This window comes from Moschus berezovskii, chromosome 1, assembly GCF_049115385.1.
Source record: "Moschus berezovskii isolate FMDL1 chromosome 1, NW_MosBer_1.0, whole genome shotgun sequence".
In the NCBI taxonomy this organism is placed as follows: Eukaryota; Metazoa; Chordata; class Mammalia; order Artiodactyla; family Moschidae; genus Moschus; species Moschus berezovskii.
Window position 1 is genome coordinate 90,466,661 of NC_142460.1, and position 14,138 is coordinate 90,480,798.

Here is a 14,138-nt window from a genome sequence, read left to right on the forward strand (position 1 = left end):
TTAAGTCACCCTGGGGACATCCTCTCTCTCACTTTATTGATGCAGCTTCATCAGTAGGCCCTCCCCCAGTCTCCCTGATCTTGCTCTCCTCTGGGAAATTCTCTCTGAACCAAACTTTGACCCCTTGCTTCTGATGTTGAATTAGTCCTATGGGGAGAGTCGAAGGGCACAGTTATCTGGGATGTGGGGCCCGAGTGGCTGGTCAGATTTGATCAGGGCCTTCCTGAGACCAGCACCTGCTCTCTGCCCTGCAGCCATCCTGAGTGAACTCTTACAGAGGGAGAACCGTGTCCTGCACTTCTGGACATTGAAGAAGCGGCGGTTAGACCAGTGTCAGCAATACGTGGTGTTTGAGCGAAGTGCCAAGCAGGTATGTTCAGCGCTTTCCCTGGAGTTGTCTCGGACAAGGACCATACAGAGGCCCAGATGACCAAGTCTTGGGACAGTTCCAAAGAGGGTCATCACACCTGACAGAATAGAGATGGGAGATGGGTGTGAAAAGAAGAATCCTTGCACTGACCAGAAATTCAACCTTCACCAAGCACTCTACTCAGAGTTTAATGACAGGAGTTGGGAGGAGATGCTGGGGTCAGATTGCCCTAACTCATGGATAATAGTGGACCTGGTCTAGAAGAGTCCCCGGTTTAAAGGACAAGACACTGCTTTGCTGGTGGGTTTTTCCAAGTATAACAGAGAAGGGCACTTTCATAAATCAACTTCCAAGCTACATACAGATTAAGTCATGCCAGGGTATCCTGGGTCCATCATATTGTTCCAAACCACAAACGTTCACATCAGAGCATGGCATGTTTTCCTACTAACAGCTGGCTTTTGGGAGAACTTAGTGGGTTGTTTCCTCCCACAGGCACTAGACTGGATCCAAGAAACAGGTGAATATTACCTCTCAACACATACCTCCACCGGGGAGACCACAGAGGAGACTCAGGAACTGCTGAAAGAATATGGGGAGTTCAGGGTGCCTGCCAAGGTAGGAAGCATCCTGGAGCACTCCCCTTCCACCCAGCATACCCCATTCTGGCCATTTTCACACTGTGAGTGGGAGAACAACCTCTGTACAGAAATGCTTGACTACAGAACCAAGGGGGACACATAGGTAGAATCATCTCCTTTGAAATCTGAACATTCAAAGAGATGCAGCTGCTGGGTAGAGCTCTGTACACAGGAGCTCTCAACTCCTACATCCTGTGCTTCTGAGTGGATCTCCTCATTGTGCTCCAGGTTCTGGAATCTGCTGTGTTCTTTTAGACCAAATACAGCAAAGTATTGTATTCATGTGAAATGCACATTGTGTGTATGAATATCAGCTACATACTCTTGAAATCTGAATGGCTTGGGAAGTCCACCTTTTGAGAAGGGCCAGTGGCTATGGGTGGCTTCACAAAGCAGGTTCCAGAACTAACTACTTCCATCTGGCCTTGTCCAGGAAATGAGATGGGCTGGGGTCCCTGGGGAGCAAAACACACTTTGGTGTATGTACCTACATCCTCATACCCCCATTCACACTGAGATGGAGAATGCTATAATAGAAGGAAATCTTGTTTTCATGTTTTCCTAACCAGGATTTGATCTGAGGACCTTGGGTTTTAAGGAAATCTATCTCAGTTCCCTCTTTGTAGCTTCCTTGTCCCTCACCCTGGGCTCCCTGCCATGGAGGACCACCTTTGGCATCACTTCCAGACATGGCAGATGCTCTTCCAGGATGAGAGCTGCTTTTGTGGGAGTCAAGGGAAGAACATATAAATGCCGACCTTACCCACAGATCCCTCTGACACTATGGCAAATTTCCCTCTAATTTGCTGGAACAAAATTAGACTCTTAGCCTCATTCCTGAGATATTTCAGAAGTGGTTTTACACTTTGTAAATCCTACACCCTGAACTCTTGATAGCGGGGAGTTTTCCTCTGCACACTTGTGAGCTTTTGGGCCTTGTCACTCAATGTGAAGAGCTGTCAATCAGATAAGAGATTCATTTCAACACCAGCTAGAACAAACAGCACTAGGGATGTGGCAGATGCACAGAACCCTTTTCAAATCCAAATGAAAATGGTTTTGAATTATCCACTTTGCATCCATCTGCCCCTCTCCAGATAGTGTCAACAGTGAATCATTAGTAGTCTCAGTAGTATCAGATCCATGGTGATCCTGTTCACATAGGATGGATCACAGCAGATACCCCGAACTTCCTAGGATCAGAATATGCCCATCACCAAAGTAGAAACGTGGAGAATCATTTAGTCAATTTACTTTATTCTTCCTTTACAATCTTCCTGTCTTTCTCCTTTCTGTTCACATTGTTGTCAGTTGGGTTCTTTGCTTTCAGCCTTTCCTTCCTTCCAGTCCATCCTGTCCTTCATTGATGTTCCTCTCTAAAACACTACTTTGGTCATATTACCAACCAGCTTGAGAGCTTTTATGAGACTCCAGTGCCTTCAGGCTAACACTCAACAACGTCTACATCTGTGTCACCTTACCACACCAACTGTATCTTCAGTTACGCATTTATGCAAATTTTACATTCCAGCTAAATGGATATATTTTCTTACCCTTCAAGAAATACATCATTTATTTTCTTGCCTCGGTATCTTTTCTATACTATTTTTCTCCTTAGATTAGCCTTCCCTTCCCTCTAGTTTGTACTTTTTAAAAAGATGCCACCTTTCCACTTCAGTGCCTCCTCCTCCGTGATCCTGCCTACGTGCCAGGATACAATTGGCCCATCCTTGGACTGCAGCCAGTGTCTGTATAGCCCTTAAGGCACCTGTCATGGACCATCCTGTTCTCCCAGTAATGTGTATGCAGTATTGCCTCCTGTATGAGCCTGCAAGATCCCAAAGGACAAGAATAATGCTTTATTCACTTACCTAGTGGCTCAGAGGTTAAAGCGTCTGCCTCCAATGCGGAAGACCCAGGTTCGATCCCTGGGTCGGGAAGATCCCCTGGAGAAGGAAACGGTAACCCACTCCAGTATTCTTGCCTGGAGAATCCCATGGACGGAGAAGCCTGGTAGGCTACAGTCCACCGGGTCGCAAAGAGTCGGACACGACTGAGCGACGGAACGGAACGGAACGGAACTATATCTTATGGCAGCTGCGACGGCATACGAGCGCGGCACCAGATGGTCACACCGAAATCAGGTTGATTATATTCTTTGCAGCCAAAGATGGAGAAGCGCTATACAGTCAGCAAAAACAAGACCAGGAGCTGACTGTGGCTTGGATCATGAACCCCTTATTGCCAAATTCAGACTGAAATTGAAGAAAGTGGAGAAAACCACTAGACCATTCAGGTATGACCTAAATCAAATCCCTTATGACTATACAGTGGCAGTGAGAAATAGATTTAAGGGACTAGATCTGATAGAGTACCTGATGAACTATGGATGGAGGTATGTGACATTTTAACAGGAGACAGGAATCAAGACCATCCCCAAGAAAAAGAAATGCGAAAAAGCAAAGTGGCTGTCTGAGGAGGCCTTACAAATAGCTGTGAAAAGAAGGGAAGCAAAAAACAAAGGAGAAAAGGAAAGATATACCCATTTGAATGCAGAATTCCAGAGATTAGCAAGGAGAGATAAGAAAGGCTTCCTCAGCGATCAATGCAAAGAAATAGAGGAAAACAATAGAATGGGAAAGACTAGAAATCTCTTCAAGAAAATTAGAGATACCAAGGGAACATTTTATGCAAAGATGGGCTCAATAAAGGACAGAAATGGTATGGACCTAACAAAAGCAGAAGGTATTAAGAAGAGGTGGCAAGAATACACAGAAGAGCTGTACAAAAAGATCTTCACGCCCCAGATAATCACAATGGCATGATCACTCACCTAGAGCCAGACATCCTGGAATGTGAAGTCAAGTGGGCCTTAGGAAGCATCACTACGAACAAAGCTAGTGGAGGTGATGGAATTCCAGTTGAGCTCTTTCAAATCCTGAAAGATGATGCTGTGAAAGTGCTGCACTCAATATGACCGCAAATTTGGAAAACTCAGCAGTGGCCACAGGACTGGAAAAGGTCAGTCTTCATTCCAATCCCAAAGAAAGGCAATGCCAAAGAATGTTCAAACTACCACACAACTGCACTCATCTCACACGCTAATAAAGTCATGCTCAAAATTCTCCAAGCCAGGCTTCAGCAGTACATGAACTGTGAACTTTCAGATGTTCAAGCTGGTTTTAGAAAAGGCAGAGGAACCAGAGATCAAATGGCCAACATCCACTGGATCATGGAAAAAGCAAGAGGGTTCCAGAAAAACATCTATTTCTGCTTCATTGACTATGCCAAAGCCTTTGACTGTGTGGGTCACAACAAACTGTGGAAAATTCTGAAAGAGATGGGAATACCAGACCACCTGACCTGCCTCTTGAGAAATCTGTATGCAGGTCAGGAAGCTACAGTTAGAACTGTACATGGAACAATAGACAGGTTCCAAATAGGAAAAGGAGTACATCAAGGCTGTATATTGTCACCCTGCTTATTTAACTTATATGCAGAGTACATCATGAGAAACACTGGGCTCGAGGAAGCACAAGCTGGAATCAAGATTGCCAGGAAAAATATCAATAACCTCAGATATGCAGATGACACCACCCTTATGGCAGAAAGTGAAGAAGAATTAAAGAGCCTCTTGATGAAAGTGAAAGAGGAGAGTGAAAAAGTTGGCTTAAAGCTCAACATTCAGAAAACAAAGATAATGGCATCCGGTCCCATCCCTTCATGGCAGATAGATGGGGAAACAGTGGAAACAGTGTCAGACTTTATTTTTCTGGGCTCCAAAATCACTGCAGATGGTGATTGCAGTCATGAAATTAAAAGACGCTTACTCCTTGGAAGGAAAGTTATTACCAACCTAGACAGCACATTAAAAAGCAGAGACATTACTTTGCCAACCAAGGTCTGTCTAGTCAAGGCTGTTTTTCCAGTAGTCATGTATGGATGTAAGAGTTGGACTATAAAGAAAGCTGAGTGCGGAAGAATTGATGCTTTTGAACTGTGGTGTTGGAGAAGACTTGAGAGTCCCTTGGACTGCAAGGAGATCCAACCAGTCCATCATAAAGATCAGTCCTGGGTGTTCATTGGAAGGACTGATGTTGAAGCTGAAACTCCAATACTTTGGCTACCTGATGAGAAGAGCTGACTCACTGGAAAAGACCCTGATGCTGGGAAAGATTGAGGGCAGGAGGAGACGGGGACGGCAGAGAATGAGATAGCTGGATGGCATCACCGCCTCGATGGACATGAGTTAGGGTGAACTCCGGAAATTGGTGATGGACAGGGAGGTCTGGCGTACTGTGATTCATGGGGTCACAAAGAGTCGGACACAACTGAGCAACTGAATGGAACAGAACGGAGACGGTATGAAGTGGCATTTCATTGTGGTTTTTATTTACATTTCTCAATGAGTAATGATGTTGAAAAAATACTTTCTAAAATTAATTTTATTTTTATTCATTTTTATTTTTATTGAAAGATAAAATTGCTTTACAGAATTTTGCTGTTTTCTGTCAAACCTCAACATGAATCAAACCATAGGTATACATATATCCCCTCCTTTTTGAAACTGCCTCCCATCTCCCTCCCCAACCCACCCCTCTAGGTTGATACAGAGCCCGTTTGAGTTTCCTGAGACATACAGCAAATTCCCGTTGGCTCTCTGTTTTTCATATGGTAATGTCAGTTTCCATGTTACTCTTTCCACACATCTCACCCTCTCCTCCCCTCTCCCATGTCCGTAAGTCTATTCTCTATGTCTGTTTCTCCACTGCTGCCCTGTAAATAAATTCTTCAGAACCATTTTTCTAGATTCCGCGTACATGTTAGAATATGGTATTTATCTTTCTTCTTCTGACTCACTTCACTCTGTATAATAGATTCAAGGTTCATCCACCTCGTCAGATCTGACTCAAATGCTTTTTATGGCTGAGTAATATTCCATTGTGTGTGTGTATATATATATATACACACACACACACACACACACACACATATATATATATGAACATGGAAACAACCTAGATATCCATCAACAGATGAATGGATAAAGAAGTTGTGGTATATATATATGTTCTAGCTGTTGTAAAGAGTGCTGCAGTGAACAGTGGGATACATGTGTCTCTTTCAATTTTGGTTTCCTCAGGGTATATGCCTAGGAGAGGAATTGCTGGGTCATATGGTGGTTTTATTCCTAGTTTTTTAAGGAATCTCCATTCCATCTTCCATAGTGGCTATATCAATTTACATTTCCAACAACAGTGCAAGAGTGTTCCCTTTTCTCCACACCCTATCCAGAATTTATTGTTTGTAGACTTTTTGATGAGGGCCATTCTGACTGGTGTGAGGTGATATCTCATTGTAGTTTTGATTTGCATTTCTCTAATAATGATCAATCTTTTCATGTGTTTGTTAGCCATCTGTATGTCTTCTTTGGAGAAATGTCTGTTTAGGTCTTTTTCCCACTTTTTGATTGGGTTGTTTGTTTTTCTGGTATTGAGTTGTTTGAGTTGCTTATATATTTTGAAAATTAATCCTTTGACAGTTGTTTCATTTGCTATTATTTTCTCCCATTCTGAGGGTTGTCTTTTCACCTTACTTCTAGTTTCCTTTGCTGTGTAAAAGTTTTTAAGTTTAATCAGGTCCCACTTATTTATTTTAGTTTTTATTTCCGTTAATCTAGGAAGTGGGTCTTAGAGGATCTTGCTTTAATTTATGTCATTGAGTGTTCTGCCTATGTTTTCCTCTAAGAGTTTTATAGTTTCTGGTCTTACATTTAGGTCTTTGATCCATTCTGAGTTTGTCTTTGTGTATGTTGTTTAGCAAGTGTTCTAATTTCATTCTTTTACATGTAACTGTCCAGTTTTCCCAGCACCATTTATTGAAGAAACTGTCTTTGCCCCATGGTATATTCTTGTCTCCTTTGTCAAAAATAAGGTACCCATAGGTGTATGGGTTTATCTCTGGGCTTTCTATCTTGTTCCATTGGTCTATATTTCTGTTTTTGTGCCAGTACCATACTGTCTTGATGACTGTAGCTTTGTAGTATAACGTGAAGTCAGGAAGGTTGTTTCCTCCACTCTGTTCTTTCTCAAGACTGCTTTGGCTATTCGGGCTCTTTTGTGTTTCCATATGAATTGTGAAATTTTTTGTTCTAGTTCTGTGAAAAATGCCATTGATAATTTGATAGTGATTGCATTGAATCTGTACATTGCATTTGGTAGTATAGTCATTTTCACAATATTGATTCTTCTATCCAAGAACATGGAATATCCCTCCATCTGTTTATGTCATCTTTGATTTATTTCATTAGTGTCTTATAATTTTCTGTGTACAGTTCTTTCGTCTCCTTAGGTAAGTTTATCCCTAGATATTTAATTCTTTTTGTTGCAATGGTGAATAGAATTGATTCCTTAATTGCTGAGAAAGTTTTTTAAGCTGATAATTTCATCTCTGAAAGTGAAAGAAGATATGAGATAAACTTGGCTAAATTCTTCTTAACAAAGAGAATTAAGTGATAATGAAAGTAACTGGAGATTTAGTTGAACTAAATTATGTCTTGGAATTCAGATAGCCAGGAAAGGGAACACTGAACTTGTCAGGCACTTTCTATGAGAAAAGTAGAATCTAAGCAGTTCAGATAAAAGATGAGCATATTTCATAATGGGCCTTCCCTGGTGGCTCAGAAGGCAAAGCGTCTGCCTACAACCTGGGAGAACCGGGTTCAATCCCTGGATTGGGAAGATCCCCTGGAGAAGGAATGGCAACCCACTCCAGTACTCTTGCCTGGAAAATCCCACGGATGGAGGAACCCGGTAGGCTATAGTCCATGGGGTTCCAAAGAGTTGGACACAACTGAGCGACTTCACTTTTCTTTCTTAAGAGGAATGAATATAGCTCACATGTGACAGACATTTTTGAAAAGTTTAGTTTTTCATGTTTAATGACAATTTCTCTCTCCCATGGAATGAATATGAAGATATACCTCAAGAAACTGTTTTCCTATACAGGGAACTCAATAATTCCATACCTACAAAGAATATATCAATAAGTACAAGGCACGTTAGCAATAAAAGGCCAATTGGAAGTTTATAATGAGTTGATAAGAATATATCAAGAAGTCTAAATTTTAAAGACTTGTCAAATGTGCTAAAGACACCAAAGGGGTTTTTTACAAACTATATTCAGAGTAAGGCACTCTGATTAGGGAAGATGGTATAATATTAACTGATCAAAGGAAGAAAGAAAAAAGAAAAATAGAACCACTGAACTCTTATTTTTTTTAACTTCTTTTCCAGTGATAACAATTAGAATTCAAAATGAAAGAGCAAAACATGTAATAGGGGACATAAGAAGCCCAAGATAAGTGAGATGTCAGTCCAAAACTTCCAATCCCAAGTGAATTATATTCCCCAAAGTCTCCCTTTGTCCACAGGATCATGTCTTTACTTCTGAACCTAACATGCAAGCACCTCTACAATCTGACCCCCACTTTGTCAGTCTTCTATATAAGTTACTTTTCTTGGTGGTAAGATTTGAATTTCAAGCTGGCTTAAGTTACAAAGAAGAAAAGATTATTGTATGGAAGGATATGGAAATAAAGACAGAAGCTATGTAGCTGGACTTCCCAGGAGCCCAGGAAAAGCTCAGTGACTCAACCCGATGGGAAGAACAAGACATGTAGCATAGTCTCACCTCTGGAGATGAAAATTGGGATGTCACCCGAGCCCAAGGACAGTTCCAGCAGCCGTGTTACCTGGTCAGCTCATCACAGGCTAACATCACCACCACTGTGATTCAGCTTCCCTTCTCTCCTCCTCTCTGCTCTCTGCTTTCACTTCTGCTCTGCAACCAGCTACCCAGACCCCTGTCTCTATGGTCCACGTTCCCGGAAAATCCACCCCGCATGTTGCCCCTATCTCTGTTCAGTAAGAGCTCCTAGACCAGGACGCTTTGGAAGTCACTGGCTGCATATTGATGGGCTGCCCTCATGGGACAGGTTTTACCTCTGATCTCATCAGAAGTGGCCAGACATGCGGCAGGTCGCATGGTGCCACCATAGTCACCTACTAGAAATCAGTTCAGACTGCTCTCAGTAGGGGCCATGGGCATTTCATGAGTCACATCTGCTCATCACTTTTCATTCCAATCCCAAAGAATGTAATGCCAAAGAATGTTCAAACTACCACACAGTTGCACTCATTTCACATGCTAACAAGATTATGCTCAAAATTATCCAAGCTTGGCTTCAACAGTACATGAACCAAGAACTTCCAGATGTACAAACTGGATTTAGAAAAGGCAGAGGAACCAGAGATCAAATTGCCAACATCCGTTGGATCATAGAAAAAGCAAGAGAATTCCAGAAAAACATCTGCTTCTGCTTCATTGACTATGCTAAAGCCTTTGACTGAATGGATCGCAGTAAACTGTGGAAAATTCTTAAAGAGATGGGAATGCCAGACCACGTTACGTGCCTCCTGAGAAACCTATATGCAGGTTAAGAAGCAGCAGTTAGAACCTGACTTGGAACAATGAACTGGTTCCAAGTTGGAAAAGGAGTACATCAAGGCTGTACATTGTCACCCTGCTTGTTTAACTTATATACAGAGTACATCATGCAAAATGCTGGTCTGGGTGAATCACAAACTGAAATCAAGATTGCCGGGAGAAATATCAATAACCTCAGATAAGCAGATGACACGACCCCCTTATGGTAGAAAGTGAAGAGAAACTAAAGAGCGTCTTGACGAAGGTGAAAGAGACAATGAAGAAGCTTGCTTAAAACGTGACATTCAAAAAACAAAGGTCATGGCATCCGGTCCCATCACTTCATGGCAAATAGATGGGGAAACGATGGAAATAGTGAAAGACTATTTTTGGGGGCTCCAAAACCACTGTAGACAGTGACTGCAGCTGTGACATTAAAAGACGCTTGCTCTTTGGGAGAAAAGCTTGACAAACCTAGACAACATATTAAAAAGCAGAGACATTACTTTACCAACAAAGGTCCATATAATCAAAGCTGTGGTTTTTCCAGTAGTCATGTATGGGTGTGAGAGTTGGACCATAAAGAAGTCTGAGCACTGAAGAATTGATGCTTTGGAGTTGGAGAAGACTCTTGAGAGTCCCTTGGACTGCAAGGAGATCCAACCAGTCCATCCTAAAGATCAGTCTTGGGTGTTCATTGGAAGGACTGATGTTGAAGCTGAAGCTCCAATACTTTGACCACCTAATGTGAAGAACCAACTCATTAGAAAAGACCCTGATGCTGGGAAAGATTGAGGGTAGGAGGAGAAGGGGATGATCGAGGACAAGATGGTTGGGTGGCATCACTGACTCAGTGGACATGAGTTTGGGCAAGCTCCAGTAGATGGTGAAGGACAAGGAAGCCTGAGGTACTGCAGTCCATGGAGTCACAAAGAGTTGGACACGACTGAGTGACTGAACAATAATTCTTCCCCATGTAAGTCTTCACCTCTTGCTGGTCTAGCTCTGCTCACCACTCAGCACGATATTTGCCCACTCATCCATTTTACCAATATTTATGTTATACCTACTAAACGTTGCTGATACAAATGAGTAAGATATCACATTTATCTCTTGGAAACATATGGTCTAATGAAGGAGACACATAAATAACTCAGGATGATACACACTGAAGTAGCAGCATGTGTGTGGTACTGTGTTAACACTGGGAAGGTCAATGCCCCACTCAGCTTGTAGGGAGGGGAGGAGGGACATTTAGATAAAAACAGGGGTGAGGAGGAGCCACTGATTGCAGGAGGGGCAGGTGAAGATCAGCATGGCTGGAGTTTTGGAGCCATGGAGAGCTGTGGTCACACAGACAGGTGAGGCCACGTGAGGAAGGCCTTGTCTGTGCTACTCATTTCACTGTCTGTTTGCTTCCCCGGGTTCCACATGTATCTGGAATGCTCTTGCTCACATGCCATTCTCCTTATTGATGCTGAAATCAGTTTTGATGTTTCAGGATATAATTTCCTCTGCTATAGCTGCTCTGGTAGGACTGTTACTACCAATAGGCTATAAACCCCCATCTCATACGCAAATCTCTGTACCAATAGCAGAGAATAGATATATATTTCCAAGACTTTTATATAAAGATAGATTTCTTGATTATAGTTACAAAATTAATGTTTAAAGTTTAAAAAAAAAACTAAGAAAAATTGGTTTCCAGGGGGGAAACCCCAAGTGCAATGATATGTAAGTCCTTGGGGAACTTTCCTGGTGGTCCAGTGGCTACGACTCTGTGCTCCCAATGCACAGTTTGGTCCCTGGTCAGGGAACTAGATCCTGCATGCTGCAGCTAAGACCCAGTGCTGCCAAATAAATAAAAGTTTTTTTAAAAGTCCTTGGAATACCAGGTATCTTTTATTGACTGATTCTCAGTGCTGCCTTTTCATGGTTAAGGAGGTGTTTCTCCTGTCCTCATACCCACCTTATTTCCTTCACACTAAAGCTCTTCTGGCCCCTTGTCTCCCAGACCCAGGGATCAGCCCACTGCACTGAGATAGGAGAGGCTCAGACATGTTCAATGAGTTGCTGGAGAGAGGGAGCCCTGGCCATGTGGTGGCCAAGTTCTCTTCTTGCCTTTCCAACCGGAAGCCGCCTCTAGCATTTCTTGAGAGGATCAGTCTCTCATGGGAGGAGGGGCTGTAGATGATCCTGGAGAGGCCAGGGTGATGGTGGTGGCATAAGGAATGAAATGCTCTTCTGTCTGTTCCACTGTTGCTCCAGTGATTTTCTGCTTCCCTCAGTTATCTGGATTGTAGCATGGTCCAGATTTTGGACCTACTTTCCCCTTGTCTGAAAGAAAAAAGATTATTTTTCAGAATAGTATTTAAATACTCTTCCTTTCTCTTAAAATCTATCAGACTTTCCTAATAGACTTTAAAGTTTCAAAACCCAAACTTAGGATAAAAGATGAGCAAGTGTTTGCTTGTTTGGACAGCCCTTCCATTTCTATATCTTAACGCACATAAATCTCACCTTTATTTTTTTCCTTTTTTAAAATCACTGCAGTGTTAACTATACGTACTTTACATTTTGGCATTCAGTTATACAATGCCCTGAGTTATTTAACTACTCTGGGTGAAAGTCTTGTCCCTCTAGGGATAAAGAGTGTTGGGAGGAAATGAGTATCTCTTTTTCTTCTCTTACCTACCCCCCAAGTCAGTTCCCACACCCCTCTGCACATTGGTGTGTTCAGGGCAGGTGCTGAACACACTCTTGTTAGAAATGAAATTAACCCAATATATGCCATGGCTCCACCTCACTTAGCCCTATGATGGATACTAGCTTTGTTCACTCTTCTCCCTTTAAAGGAAACTAAAGATAAGATCCTGGTGGTAAAAGAGACAGAGTTTAGTCTTAAATCTGCTAGTTAGATTTCTTCAGATTCTGGCTGTACCAACACAGGTGATGTTTAGAAAGTCTTCTTCAAGCCAGTGCAATGAAGGGAGAGAACTAGAAACTATAGACAAAAGGCAAATACGCTCTATCACTTACAGGTTGTATGAACTTGGACAAGCCCTAAGCCTCCCAAAGCCTCAGCTTTTTTCATATGTGACTCAATAAGACCTACAATGCCTCCCTCCACCTGCTTTCTAGGAATGCTTTAAGACTCAAACAAGCCTCTGATGTGACATTAGCATACTCTGTAAACCAATAAAGTACTATATTAACATAAGAGATTCTTACATCAGTAATCATACTGGCTAACATATATTGCCTACTGAGCTCTTATTTTGAGCTTTGTGTTCAGACCCATCCTGCATTGTCAACTCATGCAATGCTCACATCAATGTTATGATGCAAAAACTGTTATGATCCCTATTTTGCAGATGAAGGAACTGAGGCACAGAGGGTTTCAGTAGCTTACCCAGGACCTCCCACCTATAAGTGACAGCACTGGGACACAGATCCAGGCAGTCTGATTCTGAGGTCTCTATGGCTGCTGTGAAGAAGGAAGGACGGATGGGGTGATGGGTTATGAGAGTAAAGCTCAGCTAGTAACTTGTGACCATCTTTTGGGGCAGCAAACAAAGGAGAAGGTGAAGCTTCTGATTCAGCTGGCTGATAGCTTTGTGGAAAAAGGTCACATTCATGCCACAGAGATCAGGAAATGGGTGACCACAGTGGACAAGCACTACAGAGACTTCTCATTGAGGATGGGAAAATACCGGTACTCCCTGGAGAAAGCCCTGGGAGTCAACACAGAGGTAGGTGTGGGTGCTCCCAAGTGGGCCATCTTCCTTTCCCTCTCCCTCCTTACTGCTGCTCCTCACTGTGGAGGGAAGCTGGGATTGCAGAGGAGTCTTCCTGAGCTGTTGACGCCTAGAGCACTCGCCTTGTGTGGTTTTTCTCCTGGATGGGCTGGATCTTGCTGGAACTTCCAACTCCCCACAACTGGTGCTGTGTATATTGTAAAATTGGCTGGCCAGGGGTGGGGCCTATGGCTACAGAACAGAGTTTTTCTATGTGTAGAGTTAACTGTTTGAGGATTAAACTTCTTATCTTGGCTTCATCAGTACTGTCTTCCACCCAATTATGTTGACCAGCAAATGATTAGAGTCCTCAGTATGTATAATAGTGCCCTTTTAAGAATAAGGGATGCAATTTGTGTAAAGTCTATTTGACATTTCACCTGAAAAGGGACACTCTTTGCCAGGAAGCAAAGAAGACTGACTTTTTAATCTCTTCCTTATAATAGAGGTCAGTAACCTATGAATTAAGAGCTGAATAGAGGGTGACAATTTAATCCTAGGATTTCTAGTTCTTAAACCTTTAAATAGGCTCATACTCTGAAACAGAGAATAAAGTGGTCAAACCACTAAAATTGGAATTAACATCTCCCCCAGGCTTTAACCTATGAGCTTTTTTTCCCAGAGGTTTTCATCCTATATAAATACCAGACAGTGGTTGAAATAAATAGGAATGGGCAATTAGAAAATTCAGTAATCGTTCTGTCATTTAGCTTTCTATTTCCAGAGAAGTTGTTTGTTTAAATAAAAATATTTACTTAATAAAAATAATTACATTCCCTTGACAAATGGAAGTTTTTTTCTGTATTTATGCATTTCTGTTTCACATCTGTTTTAATGGTTAAT

The 14,138-nt window shown here is 42.2% G+C and overlaps 1 protein-coding gene across 16 annotated transcripts in view; it reads left to right on the plus strand.

Annotated features, from left to right (window-relative positions):
* Positions 1-14,138, plus strand: part of KALRN (kalirin RhoGEF kinase) — a 671,338-nt gene that overhangs the window by 427,777 nt on the left and 229,423 nt on the right. For all 16 annotated transcript variants that reach the window (XM_088837656.1, XM_055396730.2, XM_088837661.1 and 13 more), the window contains exons 20-22: positions 255-370; positions 866-988; positions 13,068-13,250. In XM_088837656.1, coding sequence (XP_088693782.1) covers positions 255-370; positions 866-988; positions 13,068-13,250 — 422 coding nt within the window. The remainder of the gene's footprint in view (positions 1-254; positions 371-865; positions 989-13,067; positions 13,251-14,138) is intronic.